Source organism: Drosophila sechellia, chromosome 2R (assembly GCF_004382195.2).
Source record: "Drosophila sechellia strain sech25 chromosome 2R, ASM438219v1, whole genome shotgun sequence".
Lineage (NCBI taxonomy): Eukaryota > Metazoa > Arthropoda > Insecta > Diptera > Drosophilidae > Drosophila > Drosophila sechellia.
In genome coordinates this window covers 6,838,801-6,856,407 of record NC_045950.1, presented here as the reverse complement: position 1 = coordinate 6,856,407, position 17,607 = coordinate 6,838,801, and the positions used below count along the sequence as shown (strand labels likewise).

Genomic DNA, 17,607 nt, shown 5'->3' with positions numbered 1-17,607 from the left:
GTTAATTTTGCCCAACAGAATGAAAAAAAAGGCAAATGGGGAGGGCAGATAGCTACTGGAAAAGAGAGAGAAATAGAAAAATAGAAAAGAAATTGTGAAAATTGTGGAGAGAGCTAATGAGGAGAAAGCCAAAAGGACAAATATGAGTGGTACTATAGATAACCAAATATGTTACTAAAATGGCATTTTAAGCTTAAGTTTCACAAGTATTTTTGCCAAAGTGAACGAAAATCGTTTAACATTCAATACATCCAAATGCGATGAGCTCACTTTGAATTCAAATTAATTTATGCAATCCGGAAAAACTTTCTCAAGATAACTTTTGTGACAACAAAGCACTACATAGAGCTCCAAAAATTATACTACGATTTTTATCACAACTGATTGACCTGGCCTGAATAAGTTCACAATTGAGAAATTGTAGCTTAAGCCTCTAGGAATTATATATTCATATTTCATTTAATTTTTAATAAAAAATGTTTTTCTGATTAGAAGTAAAAACTTGGAGTGCTTCTAATAATTAACAATATTATCTAGAAGATCTGCAGTATTTACGTAGCTATTTACCCCAACTATCGGCAGCTCTTTGAAATGTCTAAAGCTCTACTCCACTCCACAGGATTTCTAATTATTTTTGCCAATTTTCCGTGGCTTCCTGGAGTGAGAAGATCTCTTTACAATCACACATTCCACCAACGAAACGTGGCAATGCGAGCACTGCACTAACTAACCACCTGAACTACTGAGTCCTGCGGCTGCCCTCACCTTTCACCTTGCCTCCCAGCATGCCCACCACGCCCACCACGCCCACCACGCCCACCATGCCTCATTTTAACCCATTTACCTGGTCTTCACACCTGCATAATCTAAATTAGCGCACTCCGCGCCACGCCATTGCCACCTGGGAAACTCCGTTCCGCAGTTCGTGTTGCTTTACTTTTTATTTCGGCGGAACCACTTATAAGTTGATATAAAAAATGCATACCGAGTGCATTACGCTGCCACCGTTCGCAGGTGGGCTTCCTGCAGCTCATTAGCCGTAGACGTCTGCTGGTTTTCCGAATTGCGGAACTGCGAAAATTTGCGAGTGCGTGCGAAGGGGAGGCGTGCTCAAGTGGGCGTGGATGCCCAGCTGGATGCCGACGTGGAAAACTATGTCAAAAACTTTAAAAATATTCACCGGCATGGCGTAGCGTGGCGTGGCGCTAAAATGTTTGTTGTTCCGAGTGCTTTTGCTATGGCTCTTAGCTTGTTTGCCGGCGGTACTTCGAGAGCAGCGTGTCTTCATCGTCCTTGCTGTCGGTTGGACCAGGTGTGAGGAAATGCTGGGAAATACTTGAAAAGTTGCCGATGCGGCCTGCTGCCAGAAGCTGTAAATTATATGCAAATTACGTCGAAGCGACAAATATACGAACGGATCTGCGCGGTAAATCATGCGAAAAACAAAGTTGCTGACGCTCGAAAAATGCGGGGAGTTGGCTTTTAGGCGGTGCCTTCTCTCCTTCCCCTTCCCTGCCACCGAAAAGTTGGTAGGTGTAAAGTTAGGTGGCATGAGGCAGGTCGGCGTTGAAACTAACAACACTTGAGAACGTGCGAAACGTGTTCAAGACGAGGAGTTGAGCCACGAAGTCCTGCATCCTTGAGCCTGCGCCTCTGTCCCGCATTGATATTTGTGGCACGTCACAGTCGGAGTCATCGCGTCGCGGCGAATGGAACGCATCCGCACTGCACGGATATCGGGGAGCCGCAATCTCAAGGCTGTAGCTAATGCACTGCAAGAAAAAGCCTAATCGATTCAAGGACCAACAAAATTTGAGAGTCATATTTCATACTTCTTTCGCCAGCAAATGAATTGAATTCTTCCCAGATCTCGCATCTTAACAAAATATTTATAAATCATCTCTTGATCCAAATACAAATTGTAAATATGTGTTAAATTTTATGTATCTTTACTGGAATATTGTATTGTTTTGGGATTTTTAACTTAAAAGAATTTTTACGTATTGCTTACTTATTTTTGTCGAATTTAACATTGAAATACCTAAAGGTCAAACAAATTAAAAGATCCACTTAATTTGCAATTAACGTTTTCTATAAGGTTAATATGGGCTGGTGATTTTTTTTTCCGGTGCACCAGGAGCTTGCAGCCTACGAGCAGGCAGCACACGGACAGCTCCACACAGCAGGACATCCCGGCAGGCTTAAACACATCACGTCAGCGTGCTGTCAATGAGCAGCACTTGTACGGCCTGCCAAAGGATACTGTTCCCGAATGGGATCGGATGCGATGGGCCAGGCGGAATTGGGCTTGGGCTGGGCTGGGCTGGAATTGCGATTGGGGGGTGGAGCGGTGTGGTGTGATGGGCTGGCTGGGAATCAGAGCACTGGGATGCGGTGGCCCTCAATGTGCCGCCACCTTTTTTCCTCCAGCGACTTGCCGTTCGCACGCTCACAAATGTTTTATAAGTCATTTTTATGCATTTTTTCCTGTACGGATATTTTCCTGGCTTTCAGCTTTTTTCCATTTGCTTTTCCTGCTTAAAAGAAGAGCGCCATGCGAACGCAGAGATGCGAACTTTGGCCATTTATTTCTAGGATAATAATGGAAAGAAGCAAACGGGTTTTTTTTATCAAAATCATCTATTTTTAATTGAAGTTTTTAAATGCTGGCACACTGAACACGGAAAATTAGTTGAATGTATTTTCACGAAACATTATATATTATACTTTTGGTAAAAGTGCATATGCTTAAGTTTATGAATTGCACTTAAATCAACTTTATTTTTATATCAATATAACGATAGCTTAAAGGTGCTTGAAATGGAAATGACATGTTTGAACAAAATTTAAAATTGAGTTGATGCAGTTCGTTCAAAACTTGGCTATAAAACCCAGTCAACATGGCAAAGAGACGCGGTACTGGGTGAGAATTTCTTTTTGTGCTCATTTCCCATTTTCTTTTCATTTTTCGCTGGCGTTTTCCCTGCTGTTGCTTTTTGCCGGCGATACAGCTTGGTGCGCGCATGACTTGATGCTAACAATAGCACTCCGGCAACGGGTTGCACCCAGAGCATTGGATCATTGGTAGCCCGGAGGCCAGGACATCACGGCATCAGCTCGCCTGGTTTGTCGACTTGTCGGGTTGTCGCTTCCTATGCCTCTGCTGCCTCATGCCGCGCATATACATACATACATACGTATACAGAACGCATTCGAGGACGAGCACACAGATTGACAGTCTTTTAATTAAGAAGCCGTCAAAGATGGCGCTGGCACGCTCTCCAGCTCACTAGGGAGCCCTCGATCTGCGTGCGAACTGGGAACTGGGAACTGAGAACTGGCAAGTGGAAACTGCAGCCATGTCACTGGCAATTATGCACCGACTGCAACAGGCAGCCCGCAAACGCAATTCAATTTAACGTTTATTCACAAATTAATTGAATTTTTGGTATTCATTGTGCGGCGTAACAAGACGCACTTGGTCCTCGCCAACGGATTGAGAAGGAACCTCTACCAAGGACCAAGGACTCCGGCCGATTGATTAATCATATGGCTGGCTAATTAACCGCAAGCGCCAGCAGATGTTGTCAACAATTAAGCTGACACCTGACAGACGAATGGAGAGTGGATTAAACCCATGGCATTTATTGGGGTAGCTGCACTCAACGGATGTCTTTAATATTAATTTAAATGTAAAATTTTTCCATGCATAAAGAAGATATTTCAAATGCTAAAAACTAATAATATATTCAGTTGTAGAGTGAAATGGTATACAAGAAGAAGTATAAAGAAGTCATGTCATAAGTATATATTTTCAAATCGGAATTACTAACTAGCCTAGTTGATCTAGCCATGTCCGTTTGTCTGTCCGTTTTTCTGTCAGTACGGACAGGCGTCCGTATAAACGTCGGAGTCTCGAGAACTTAGATTGTTTACATTAATATAATTATAGATTATAGCTTGATTTAATTAATATATTTCAACAATTTTTTGTTAAAATGTACATCGTAATTTGTACGAATTTGTTAAAGGCGAACTCCGCTTTCTCTTATAAAACTTCCTCGTTAGTGCCGACAATGATGCCCCAATTGAATATAAACTAATAAAGTTAATAATAACGCAACCCTCACTTGCCTGTTTTTGCTGAGCTCAGCTTATTTGAACTTTTGGAACTCGTCGTTAGGTAACTTTTTTGGGCAACTTGCCGCCCCCTTTTTTCATCCTTTCCCAGTATCTTTGATGGTGCAGCCTTGACAATTTATTCAGTCGCTGCTGTTTAACTTTGCCAGCGAAAAGTTTGCCGTGCTGGACTATTGCAAAAACAACTGCTCCAAAGCACTTATTTCGCTTATTTGCCAAAGGTAAGAAGCAGTTGCCGGTCATGTAATAATTGCATCTTGTTGTAAAGAGGCCAATAGATGCTCCAGATGCCCCATCCAGACTGCAGTTCAATTTCGAGTGACACTTCAAAGTTATACTTAAGAATGAAGGACTGTTCACGTGGAAGGACTAGTTTTAATGCATACACTTGCAAATTAATTGGGCACAAAAATTAGGGCACAACAATTAGGATTAAATTGCCTGGGCTTTAATTACTTAGGTGTCTGTTTCATAAAGTCAATTAAACGGCAAGTACTTCTAGCATATCACTTTTCTTTACAATTAATTTAAGCTACGGCTCATAATTATTTGAATCAAACAAGCCTTATGTGCATATTTTATTAATTTAAGAAAGTTTTTTTTAGTTAGCGGAAATTAAGATCCCCTTTTTTAGAATCTAAACCATAAGTCTCTAAATATTTTGCGGTGTGTATTCTGTGGAGGACTAAACTATATTAAAATGCAGTTATTTAAGACACTCGAGGGGCAGCTTATGCAAATCATGCACATAAATTTCGCAGCAACGACATCCTGGCAATTCATTCCTAACTTGGCCAAAACATTTGGCTGGCAAATACTTCACATTTGCCACTTTTCTGGCTGCTTGATTACTTATGCCACTCCACATATTCACATATTCACATGCAACAATGTGCATAAATTTAGCCAAACCTTAAAATGGCTGCCACCACGCCCTTGTGTATAAAGTGCCCAACACACACACACGCACCACATATATGAGAAGAAAGTTGCAACACATTTCGAACTGTGGCACTCAAACGCATAATTAATGTTTATTTTTGCACTTTAATTGGTTATTAGAAGTGAGACGGACAAACTTTTAATGGCCCTGACAGAAGCCCGTGAAGCATACACTTTTCTTTTAAGTGCATAGAATTTGATGCTGATTGAATGCTATTGCCATTGGCAACCTCGGCGCGGCAGAAGCCTGTTTAATTGAAATAATTGACATTTTATGCCGCATGTGGCAAAGTTCCTAGTGTTAACTGGTTGCCTTGCTTGATATGCCACATAATTAATGCCATTACAATCGCACAAAACTCAAAACTCCCTGGCAATCTGAGGGCCAGCAATTAGCGCAATTAAGGGTGGGCACTTAAAAGTTAATATCAAATTCATAATCAATTTAGTGCTCCAATAAAGTTTAGTTGAGTACAGGAAACGAGCTAACTACCCCACGTTACTTTGCAGTTTTTCTGTAACACTTGGAACACATGTTTTTAAACAAACAACTTGAAATGCACTTGGCTAGAAGTGGTTCACTGCAATCGAAAAACTTTCAGTTAATAAAAATATACATTTTTTTTAAATTTTTTAAAGCAAGCATGTTAATCATGGCAAATAGACAGCGAAACGAGTATCCTCTGCAAATGCTTTTTTTAACAATCCGCGCCAGTAATATATCCACTTAATATGATACTGAATGCATAATGGTTTTAAAGCTTAATTCAATTTCATTATAGTACCACCTGGGGCATCTTATCAGCCGTCGAGTAAGTTAATGATCTTTCAATTAATTCCCAGGCAGTATTTGCACTGGCACTTTATTTGCTTCGCAGAATTGCCCGAGTGCGCTGCACTCGATTACTTTTTCACCCATTAATCCGGGCAAACACAGCCTCCGCCACCCACCACCCACCGCACACATGAGCAGACATAAGCACGTTATAATTATAACATATTAATTAAATAAAGTGCACTTCCGCTGTCATTAACACAGCTCCCGGCAGAGCTCAGAGCCAGCTCATCATAATAGCTCGACTAAGCTGGGATCCCAACGCTACGGCATTGTTGGTGCCAGGAGCAGCAAACAGACAACAAGCTGGATGCATCTGCATCAGGTGAGCCAACAAAAGCAAATGCTCCGACTGGAGTTGAGGCGACACCTCCACCATTACCATCCATCCATCCATCCTTTCCATTCCATCCCACTCCATACCATTCTGTTCCATACCCAAGCCCTAACCCATTCCGTTGACATTTGACAACAGGAGTCAAACCGAGGGCGAGGTCACTACTCCCCCGGCGGGCGGACAAAGCTAGTTTATGGTCAACTAGCCGGCCCCTAAGTCCACTCCCGCCGGAGCTCGGGGGCTCCAACACGTGTGGGCACGTCCCAGATGATCCCCATCACCGGAATGAAGTGTTGTCACTGGAGGAGCTGGCTGTGATTGCGCAATCACTGGCTTTCGCTAGCAAAAAGGGGTGAACGAATTGTTATAAACGGGATAGTCTAATAACTATTATTTTTAACCAATATATTTCTTTAACAATTTATTTCTATTTATTGTTCATGTCTATTTATTGATATTAACTTTATCGTTTTGAAAACTAAAAGATGAGTATTTTCTTAGCACAATGCTTTTCCTTTTACTGAATATTTCCACTCACTTGAAATCCATTGCTTTCAGTATTTGGCAAAAACCGCTTCACATTCATTCCTATATTCCTATATTAAATGGCCTGTCCTTGTCGAGTGTCGTGACTACGGCTCCAAATTCGAAGTGAGGAGTTGTTACTGCAATTGCATTGTCTCAGCACTGACAACCGTTTGTCCAAGGCAAAAATGATCCCCACCCTGTCATCAGTAACCATTTCCCACCCACCCACTCACTTACACACACATCAAACACATGTGCACACAATGGCACTCGAGTTGTCTGTAGTTGTTGCCAGTGGCGCATCCGCAAAGTTGGAGGGGGTGTATGCAAATGTTCTGTTACACTTAATAAGTATTGTACTTTACGACTTATTACAGATTTAGTAGTTATGACTTATTGCTAATTGTTACAACAGACCTAATAAAACTATACTTTTTAGAGACTCTAGAGGGAGAGATCCTAGCCCCCCTCGCACGCCACTGGTTGTTAGTGCTGCTTTTGCCTTTGTCTGACGTCGAGTGTATCCGAGCTTTGTTGGCAAGTGTTGCTTTGTGCTCGCGACTTGCGATGAACTCATAATTTGAACTCTGACATCGGCGACGCATGCAAAGGACCATCGCTAGATAAGGGATATAAATCAATACTGCAGCGCTGCAGAAATATTTGTTAAATATTTGGAAGAGTGCTTGTTCGCCATTAGCAGTCCACTGAAGTTGAACTTCCAAATCGCATTCGCATGACCGAAAAACATTTTTGCATTATTGCAATTGGTTGGGCAAATAAATGGCCGCTGCTGTTAATGCTGTCGGCAAACAATTGGGTCCACCCAATACTGCATTTTCGTCCCGCCCACCAGAGTAATATCAATTAGCGCCACTCGCGCGATTGATGGATGCATATATTACACGGCGCGAGCGGAGCGCTCTATACAAATTACGCGCAGCGTGTAATATGACAGTCGACGCCATTCAAACAGCCATCGCTCACTCCGACGGGGGATTTTGGGGGTCTGGTCTGGGCTCCCCTTCCTCCAAGCAGGGGGATATGAGGTGCCCAGATGATTGCCGAGGCAGACCATCCGTTCTGACAGCAGCAGGTGCTGCCAGTTACCAGTCGCACATAGTCACTTTAAACTCCGCTTAGAAAAACATTACTTTTCTATAAATAAGATATTAGAAAGTATCTTCAAATACATTCAGTACCTTTTAGCCTCAAGAAGTTTTCTAATGCATCTATTTTATAGGAAGATGATGCTCTTTAGAGTATACTTAGCCAGCAAACCTTTGAGAAAACAAAATATTTATTTAAAAAAAAACTATACTATATTACATAACATTAACTAAGATCTTAATTTAATAGTCTGCAAAAGGATAAAAGTAAGCTTTGCAAGATAGGTAAAATTTCGCTTATGATTATTTTTCTTATTTATAAAACATACTGCACAAAAAATGTGGAATATTCTTCATAAAATCCAGCACTGTCCTCCTAATAATAAACAAAGATTTTCTAACATATTTACTTAACTTTATTATTGTTAAGCACTAAAAATATGTACGTGAGTAGCCGCAACTCGTCTGATAATGCTTACCAAATTAAGTAGAAATAAATGCACGTAAATTATGGTTAATTTTCTCCCTTTAATGACGATTCGAGAATGTTTTTTAAGTGTTCCCCGGCAGAGTTGCTTCTGGTGGCAAGACGTCCCCGACCGCATAATTTGCGGCAAAGCCCTGAGGAAATGTCGCCGCTAAAGTTGCGGCTGTGTTTCCACCAAGTTTCCCATTCTCGAGCGGCAGAAACACACAAGCATACTTATAAACTTGCCGTCAGAGTCGTTCGGCATAAAAATTTATCATCTTTTCAGTCGAGTGGGAGTTGGGTCGGTCTGTCCTCGCTGTTGAAATTAACTTAAAGGCCTTAAAGCAGTGCGCTTTTAATGTTGTTAAGTCAAAGTTGATTTTCTCGGCTTAACCCGGTTCGCTTTTGTCCCTTTTTTTTGTAGAGACGGCCAGTGCCAACCACATCAATCGGCACAGCTTTGCTGCTAAACGAGCTCAACGGAATATTGAATTTATAAATCCCCATGATATGGCGCAAATTTGTTTGACTGACAAATCTATTCGCGCGCCCTTGATGAAGTCGCAAAAAGCGAATTTTTATATTGACACATCAGCGTAAACAAATTAACTTTAACGCCCTGCAGCTGCAGCAGCCATTGAAAGGACGTAAAAAATGCGAAAAAAATCCGTGACAGCTGAATGAGAAGCTGAGAGGCGGATGCACGGAGTTACGAGTTCGATTTAAAAGCCATAAACCGAATCCGGATTTATTATGCATGGACATATTTAATTAAAAAAATGTTAAACACTTTCTTTAATTTTCAAATGGACAGAATGAATCGTATTAAGCATGGCTCACTTTTTGCCATCGGGCATATTTCTTTATCGAATATAAATGCTTAACATATTTTAAACAGAGCTTTAAAGCTAGTTTAATGAAAAGTATTTTAATGCATTTCTGAGTAATACCACATATTAGCAAGTAACTATTTAAACCAACTCAAAATATATGAAAAGAATGCGATAATCCATTTCAGCTGATATGTTGGCCAATTGGGAATTAAGTTGATAGTTCGCACATTTCCCAGTTGACTTTAAATCTTAATTTATCTTCCTTAGAGGCGATCCTTAAAAATACCATTAACGGCGGTCTGTCACGTAAAATTGGATCAGAGCCGCCTGCAAGTAGTATAATTCCAGAGCAAAATAAAAGTTATGCATGCAATGCATTACAGATGTCCAGCCGAATGGCATTTCAGGCACGCCAGGCAGGCATATTGATAAAAAACATGAAATTGTCAGCGGGCAGGAAAAGTGTCCAAAAAGCGAAATGAAAGCGCGCTGGCAATAAGGGAAATCGTAAATGCTGGAAAAACGCCCGCTGGCTTCTGCATTCGGGCCATTTGCCTGCGGTGGTGCAGTGGTTTCGCTGGCATTGCTGGCCAGGACGGTGATGATGGGGCTGTTTTTCTGTTGACAGTATACAAAAGAGTTTGCTCTCCCATTTTTTTTTTTTTTCATTTGCAAATTTACAACTGCAATCAAGGCGTGTTGAAAATGACCGAAAGCGATTCGCGCATGAAACAATTGAAATTGTTTTCGATTCCATTCAGCAAACACAAATAGCACCTGAATTTAAATAGAGCTCAAAGTGGCGGCCAAACATCACGGCATAAGTCCGCCGTTTAAGCCAAACACTTAGTTCTGGCTCATTGTCAGGAGCAGGACACAGGACACCAAATGCTGCAAGCCGACTGTGCAATTATCTTTTTGCAGTTATGAACACAACGCCCCGGTAAATACTCGTATATATGCTGGCTTCATGTTGCAGGTTGCAGCCGAAAAAAGTCTGGAAAAACGATTCGTTTTGGGCTTTAACGTACTTCTGGAGGCCCTCTACTTTTTGGAATACTTTTTTGGGTGGCTGCAATTTGCAAGTGGCAAACAGTTGTTACCAATTCTTTTTTTTCCTTTTTGTGCTTCCTCACTTTTTCTGTCTGGTTAGCTTGCAGCACACGTAATTAAAAATTCATCATACGCCATGTTGACTGCGACCGACTCGAACAAAAAAAAGCAGGAAATGAAGCGGGCGCAAAAACACGGCTTGTGGGAGGAGCTAAATGAACTTCAAACTTTTTGCTGCAAAACTAATTGGAAAACAATTAAGGTTTACCCACTTTCGAAGGCTTCGCAGACAAATGAAACCGGACTAGCACACTAAATTGAGCAGGCTACCGGTTACAGGCTTATATTACAATATTTAAAATCAAAATCCACAACATCGCGAGTCCATTTTTTCCCTATTTATCCTTTTCTGTTGCGCCAAAACTTTCAACTTGCTACTTTTACCAGTTTTTCCCGTTGTCTTGTTAAACTTGCCCCTTTCCCCACCCACCACCACCAGCACCACAACCGATCCCGAGCAAACAAAACTATGGGAATTTGCTCCGGGTTCCTGCAGGATTGTGGAAACAGGAGTACAGCGTGGTCAGGTAATTGAAAAACTTTGAACGCTTGGGCTTTTGGGCTTAGCAGGCCGAAAGTTTTCGATTTGAAGTTTCGCTTGTTACAACGGCAAATGCGCCAAAGAGCAGTGCTATTGGTGGCTCAATCAATTGGCGATTTAAATTGGGCCAGCAGTTCCAGCCCAGCCTCCCCCCGCGAGGCACTTCGAACTGGGCCAAATGCTCTGCTCCATTCGCATCAATAGGCTTTGTCGCAGTTTTTGGGCCTCGGCTTTGGCTGCTCGGCAGCTTCCGGTTCGTCCCCGCTTGCAGGTTCGTGCATGTCGCGTGCGTGCTGCCAAAAAAACGGAAATGCACAAATCATGGAGCGCGTGACATTGTTGTTGGTGCAGCCAAAGCGGAAATACGAGCGAAACATATGTGGGGGTGTGTGTGGATGCAGTTGGGAAAAGGGGGGATGCAATTGTGACGACGGAAAACGGGGGGAAATATATGGATATGGTCTGGCATACGCCAGTCCTCCGGAATAATTAATTTTCATAGAATTTCGGGATCCAATGGAGTCGTCTTTATGCCATCACTTTATTGACTTGTATTATGGTTTTTGTATAATCAGTAAGTAGCAGAAAAACGGGATCACTACATTTTTTTCTAGCAAATTCTACATTTTCATTGAGTATCGTTGTGTTAGTTTTTAAATATGTGTGAGAAAAAATTATATAAAAAATTCACAATTAACTTAATAAATTCCTTTAATATTTAATTCAAATTTGCATTGAATTATAAAGTTAAATAAACATGCCCTCATCAATAAAATCAAATTGAAATCAGGTCCTACTGGTCCTTTAACTCCATTAATAAACAGCTTTTTCAAAAAGTGTCAACTTTAATTTGGTATGCGATGAAGTTCGTTTTTTCAAGGGATTAATTGTTCGTACTAATCCGCCCACCTGATTCTGGGATGTGCAACATTTTTTCTTAGAAACCGCTTAGTTCCCACAATTTTAGAGCAATTTTTTTTTCGCAGCAGAAGCAAGATTGGACGTCAAGTCAAACAAAAAACTATGGCAGACAAACAGAAAGCGCAACCCGAGCGAAATCCACTACTGACACACATGCAAACGAAGGGATCTGAGGACTTCGGTGAGGAGTAGGATGCAGGATGCTGGATGTTGGATGCTGTATGCTAGATTCTGGATGTGGTGTTTTCAAGGAGGGGGCAATATGTTTACACATGTTATGGCTAGAATGGCTTCAGTTTCCACTGCTCCAGTGGCTGTCAGCAACTCTGGGGCACGTTCGCTGCAATTGAAACTTAAACTTTTTCCGCAGAATGCAAAATTGTTGCAGCAATAACAAATGGCGGGGCTAAGAAAATAAATAAAGAGCGGAATCATGCCACAGCACAATGCAAGTTGAACAAAAGTTTCGGCGCAAATGCATGAATGTATGTATTTTTTCCGTGCAACTTTCAGCGGAAGCGGAAACGCGTGTAGCGCCATTGCAATGGCCGCTTTGTTTACCAATATTTGACTCAAAATAAAACGCGTGCGAATGGCGCTGTACTGTAAAAAATGTATTCTAATGGCATAGATTTATGCGAATGTGAATAAAGTGTCATTTCAATTCTAGATAGAGGAACACATTTGAAGTTATTAATTATTCTTGAGTATTGCTTTTAAAACCAATAACTCTAAACTTTAGATAAAAGATTTGCTTTGAGTTTGGCTTTGAGTTTGTATATAGTTAAACATTAAAATCCTACTCAAGCGAACATAAATGTCAACAGGACATTGGTCACTTTTATACCATTCCGTATTACAAAAGTGTTTCAAGAAAAAATGCTCCATTGTCAACAAAAAACTTCTTCCGCTGAACAGGAACTAAAACTTTTTTATGTGTAATCCCCAAAATAAAGCAATCATGGTGGCGAAATTTTTCGCGGTTTTTCCATCACCGCGGTGCGATGTGAACAAGCGTAGAAGCAAGTCCCGGATCCATCGACCATCGAGCCATGAGAGCAGCGTGGCACCATGGCACTATGGAAGCACCACCCACGGGATATTGCCGACTCTGAATAGGTGCGAGGACAATCGACCTCCGACGTGGCCTAAATGCAATTCAATAGTTAACTTTCTGCCCATTGTGGCAGCCGGAACAATGCAGATTTATGCGCTTATCTATGAGGCGGTTCAACGACATTCGTCGGGAAGGAGATAGAGTTATATATATAGGTATGGAAGTTGCCTAGTAGTGGAGTTGTGGACTCCACGAAAACATAATTAAAGTGCCAGTGAAAGAGGGCCGCCAGCCAATTAACCGCATTGCCAGCCCCACTACGCTCTACTCCGCTCCTTTTCATCCCATCCCGAAAGTTTGGACAACAATGGTGCTGCCGCTGAAGCTTTAGCGAGAAGCCAATGGCAATCATAAAGTCAGTTGGAGCACGGAAATTGCGAGCTGCGGTTTAAAAGGTGGCACGCTCTGGCCATAACTCAGCACCCGGCACCACTACCGACTCCCCGCTTCAAACTCCCGATCCCGGACACGTGGCGGCTGCTGTCTTGGCCGAAAACTATGCAGCACCAGCTAAACGGAAATTGCAAACTGCGGCTCCTTGTGCTCGCTGCTCTAGACCATTTTTATTTATTTCTCATTTTACAAGCACCTTGGGAGGACTGGTCAGTGAAAACGCTAGCTTTGTAATTATACATATTTAATGCACTTTGTTAAACGGATACATTTTTTGGCCCGTCGCTCTATTGGTGCAGATTGAGGTAGAAATGTTGCTTCTGCAGTTGGGATACCATAAGCTCATTCTCCTAAACAAATTCTAGCTCGATTTTCTGGGAATTGTTCAGCTCATGATCGATGTGTTGGGGCTTCTGCTCTACTGGTCCCAAAGAAACCAAGTGTCCCTGGGCAGAGCTTTGGTGGTGCTGCTGCTGGATTTCAAGCTCCACACGGTGAGGTGGCTTCTGGTCAACGGGCTTGATCTCAATCTCCAAGTGCTGAGGCGGCTTCTGTTCCACCTGCTTGATTTCCAGTTCCACCTGATGATTTGGCGAAGAATGTGGGTGCTGCTGCTTAATCTCCACCTCCAAGTGCTGAGGAGGCTTCTGCTCCACTGGCTTGACGCCCAAAGAAACCAAATGTCCCTGGGGAGAGTTTTGCTCGTGCTGCGGCTTCACCTCAAACTCCAATCGCTGGGGTGGCTTCTGCTCCACCGGCTTGATCTCAAAGTCCACGGTGTGAGGAGGTCTCGACTCCACCTGAGAAGAACCTTGTTCCATGAACTGAGGCTGCTTGGGCTCCACATGATTGATTTCCGCATTGACATGGTTGCTCGACAGATAGTTGTGGTGCTGTGGCTGGGATTCAATCTCCATGTTCTGGTGCTTCTGGCCCGGCGGTCGTACCTTTGCAAATATGTGAGCGTACTGATCAAGCTCACTGCCTGGTTTCGGCATCACCCTGACTGGCGGAGCCGTCAAAACTGTACCGATTAGTGCCAAAACTATTGCTGCCTTCATATTGATTGTTTCACAACAAACTGTGAATCAAGCTATTTTACCATTCTACTTAAATACCCAAATCGAAGTGCTTGCAGCGCCAATATTTTGCAGCTAATTAGGTGTCAATAACATCTTATCAGAGCACGTAAAACAGGAGCCGCGGGGAGAACCCTGAACACAGTTAATTGCAGCAGATTAGATAGCGACATTCAGATAAATCAGGCGAGACGAGACCCATCCCTTTCTACTCTGTCATCAGATGAGACAGATTTCTAATTAAACACAGCGGGTGGAGTTAATAAGACTACTTTAATGCATATGGTCTTAAACTCATGTGAGCTTAAGGTCGTAGATGCGTACCAGATGATCCTCACCACAACTCGCAAGCTGGAGATGTTTTCCCGGGCGGAACTGCAGACGTCGAACGGTGAGATGATGAGCTTGGCTAAAAGTTTACAAAACATTTAAACTACAGCACAATAATAGGGGAAAGTACAACTAACCTCTTATTCAAATCGCTGAGTAACTTCCATTCCCCTCGAACAAACTGATATATTTTTATCAGTCCGGTTTCCGTGCCCAAAGCTAGAATGTATGTGTCATCTGTACCACTAAGATAAGCATTGGAAAAAGTCACAGCTGTGATTGACTCATTTTTAAGTTCTAAAACTCCATTCGCCTGCCAGCCATTTAGCGAAGACTCCTTGCAGTCTTCTTCCTTTTTCCAAACCACTACTTTTCCATCCCTTGAGCTCGTCACAAAGAACTGACCATCATGCGACCAATCACAGGACCAAATGATGCGTGTATGAACTCCATTGGATTTGTCAGTGCTGGCCACCAGTTGATAGCTCACCGAGGAATCCTGCCTCTCGTAGAGACACCAGCGACGATCGCGGGAAACTGATAGCAGATATCGCGAATCGGGGGAGAAACTTAGTTGGGTCACTGTCAACTGGTGTCCACTCAGCTTCTGTATTTGCTTCCAGTTTGAAGGGTTCCTGAAAAAAAGAGAAACATCATTTCATTCTTAATATGCCCATGTGCACCACTAATTAAAGAGTTTTAGAAAGTGCTTTAGCAGCAAACTCTGTCATGGTTAATGCATTTTTATATCCCGCCTCAAACTCTGCAATTATACGTACCATAATATAATCTGAGCATGCTCGGCATTGCTGGCTTTGCAAGTGGAGGCCAATAGGGAACCATCTGCAGTGGCAGCTAGTGCAAAGATTTCGTAGCCATGGCCATAAAGCTTCTGCAGCTCGGGCCAAAGTGTGTTCTGCATTAAAGTCTCTTCTTGCGGTGGTGTTTCCAGAGCAATAGGCACAAAGTAATTGTCAGGGTATTCATCTTTTATCTTGCTGGTCGACTCCACTTCAGATTCTACCTTGTAGACAGCCTTGTTGGATAATCCCAAAGAAGGCACGAGAGCTCCTTTGGGAAGAGCTAAATAAATTTAAGTTAAAAGGTGCACATAATAGTAATATAATCCCTCATCTGACTTACAATCCAGAAGAACGTCTCCCGCATCGTCATTTTCTATCCTACTGATGTGACGAAAGTTTTCAATGAAATTGGCTGGCGCTTGAAAAGTGCGCACAATCTTTTCCTCAGCTCCACTGGCGAATTTATAGCGTGAAAGCAAAGCCAACGCTTGCATATCATATCCATGAATTTGTGGACGAGACAGCTCGTGCCACGTGGGATTAGCTCCATCCTGTAGCCACGGAGCGTGTAGTCGAGTTGTTTGGTCTGCAGACGCAGTCATCAAATAGGCGCCGCTATGTTCCCAAGCTAGATCCCTAACTTCGCCATAATGACCACCAACGATGACACTTGGGGTCCAGAGCTGCGGGCGATCTGGATCCTGGCTCCAAATATGAAAGCCACCTTGGTAGCTGTGGGCCATGATCGAGTGTCCATCGCCGGAGAACTTTCCACCATAGAAGCCCACGGAGTTTCCACCCACTTCGCCCACACGAACTTCTTCTAACCAAATGCCTTCTTCCGTCGGTGCCCAAATTATGACGGTCTTGTCAATAGAAGCGGATAGAAGGCGGAGCTCTAAAAGGATATCGTTTTTGAAAGGTCTTTCGGGAGTTCAATTGTTGTGACTTACCTTGGTCGGGTGTCTTGTGCCAATGGACACCATAAATCCATCCTTCATGTCCATATAGAACCGATTCCAAGCTCACTGCATACCAGGCTTCTTTCCCCAGTTGCAGTATTTTCTCCTCCACCTTTATCTCATCCTCGTTCTGACTCAGTTGATGCAGATCAATCCGATTCTCTTGCATTTGCTCCTTGCTGCGCGGCGCAATCCTCCAGAGACGAATAAAGTTATCCTGAGAGCCACTGGCCAGCAGCAAATCCTCATCATCAACAACGAAATCCAGACCTCGAACCCAATCTTCATGTCCAGTGAGCTTGTGCTTGCGTTCGAACTGCCGACCGAGTGAATCTCCCCCACCAGCGGCTTCTTCCTGTTCTGTCCACAGGGAAACAGTCTCGTCATCGCCACTGAAGGCCAGCAAAACCAGGTTGCTCTTGGGCAGCAGCTTCAGCCGAAGGCAGAAGCAGAATCCGTCGGATAAAGATATGGTTTGAAAGCACACATAATTATTCTCTTGGAAAGTCCACAACTTGATGGTGCTATCTGCTGCTGCGGTCGCCAAAAGCCAGGAGCCATCCTGTTGGCGAACTCCATCCACAGCATTTACGCCACTTGTGTGTCCTTTGAGAGCGAAGCTTTTAGTCGTTCCTTTTTCATCCAGTTCCCAAAGAACAGCATTTGCATCATCGCCGCCGGAAAGAAGTTTGTTGCAATCCAACCACCTTACAGTGTTTACTCGCTTTGTGTGCTCCACCAGAGTGAACAGGACCTTGGCTGAGTTGCCTTGAAACTAAAAATTGGTTAAATATACTATGTTTCCAATAGAGCCACCAGTTCCTACCTTTGGATCCATGATGGCTATGGCGTTACAGGCCCCATAGGCAATCCAACCATTTGGACCCCAATCCGCGCATTCCGTGCAGCGGTTGCAGGCCACTGAAGTGTGCAGATTCTCAACTTGCATGCTTATGTTGCACTTCTATTGTTTACTGACAACTAAATTCGAATTGAAAGTCGGCAAAAATGTTTTGTTTTGGCACATGTGCTTCATTGAATGCAGTGCTTCTAAAACTGTCACATATGTTCATAAACATATGATTTCTAAGGGAGTGCAAGTGAAACAACTATATGCTGTGAAGAAGCTGGAATAGTGAGGCCAGCCGACAAAAT

General features: G+C 42.8%; 2 protein-coding genes across 2 annotated transcripts; both read right to left on the bottom strand.

Moving 5' to 3' along the window:
- Positions 1-13,429: 13,429 nt before the first annotated feature.
- LOC6608544 (early nodulin-75) lies at positions 13,430-14,364 on the bottom strand. Its single transcript, XM_002033242.2, has one exon. The coding sequence runs from the start codon at positions 14,337-14,339 to the stop codon at positions 13,629-13,631; it is 711 nt and encodes a 236-aa protein (XP_002033278.2). The 5' UTR covers positions 14,340-14,364; the 3' UTR covers positions 13,430-13,628.
- A 247-nt stretch (positions 14,365-14,611) lies between these two features.
- On the bottom strand, positions 14,612-17,504 carry LOC6608543 (probable elongator complex protein 2). The gene is made up of 6 exons (XM_002033241.2): positions 17,279-17,504; positions 16,444-17,227; positions 15,831-16,388; positions 15,467-15,770; positions 14,825-15,322; positions 14,612-14,766 (listed from the first exon to the last, which is right to left on the bottom strand). The coding sequence occupies exons 1-6, from the start codon at positions 17,399-17,401 to the stop codon at positions 14,652-14,654; spliced, it is 2,382 nt and encodes a 793-aa protein (XP_002033277.2). The 5' UTR covers positions 17,402-17,504; the 3' UTR covers positions 14,612-14,651.
- Positions 17,505-17,607: the final 103 nt, after the last annotated feature.

Bases quoted from the DNA above. Each gene is read 5' to 3' on its own strand.
- LOC6608544 (XM_002033242.2), bottom strand. From the start codon at position 14,339: ATGAAGGCAGCAATAGTTTTGGCACTAATCGGTACAGTTTTGACGGCT.
- LOC6608543 (XM_002033241.2), bottom strand. From the start codon at position 17,401: ATGCAAGTTGAGAATCTGCACACTTCAGTGGCCTGCAACCGCTGCACG. The intron at 17,228-17,278 runs GTAGGAACTGGT...ACCAATTTTTAG, and splicing joins TAGCCATCATGGATCCAAAG to TTTCAAGGCAACTCAGCCAA. The intron at 15,771-15,830 runs GTAAGTCAGATG...AAATTTATTTAG, and splicing joins GGGAGACGTTCTTCTGGATT to CTCTTCCCAAAGGAGCTCTC.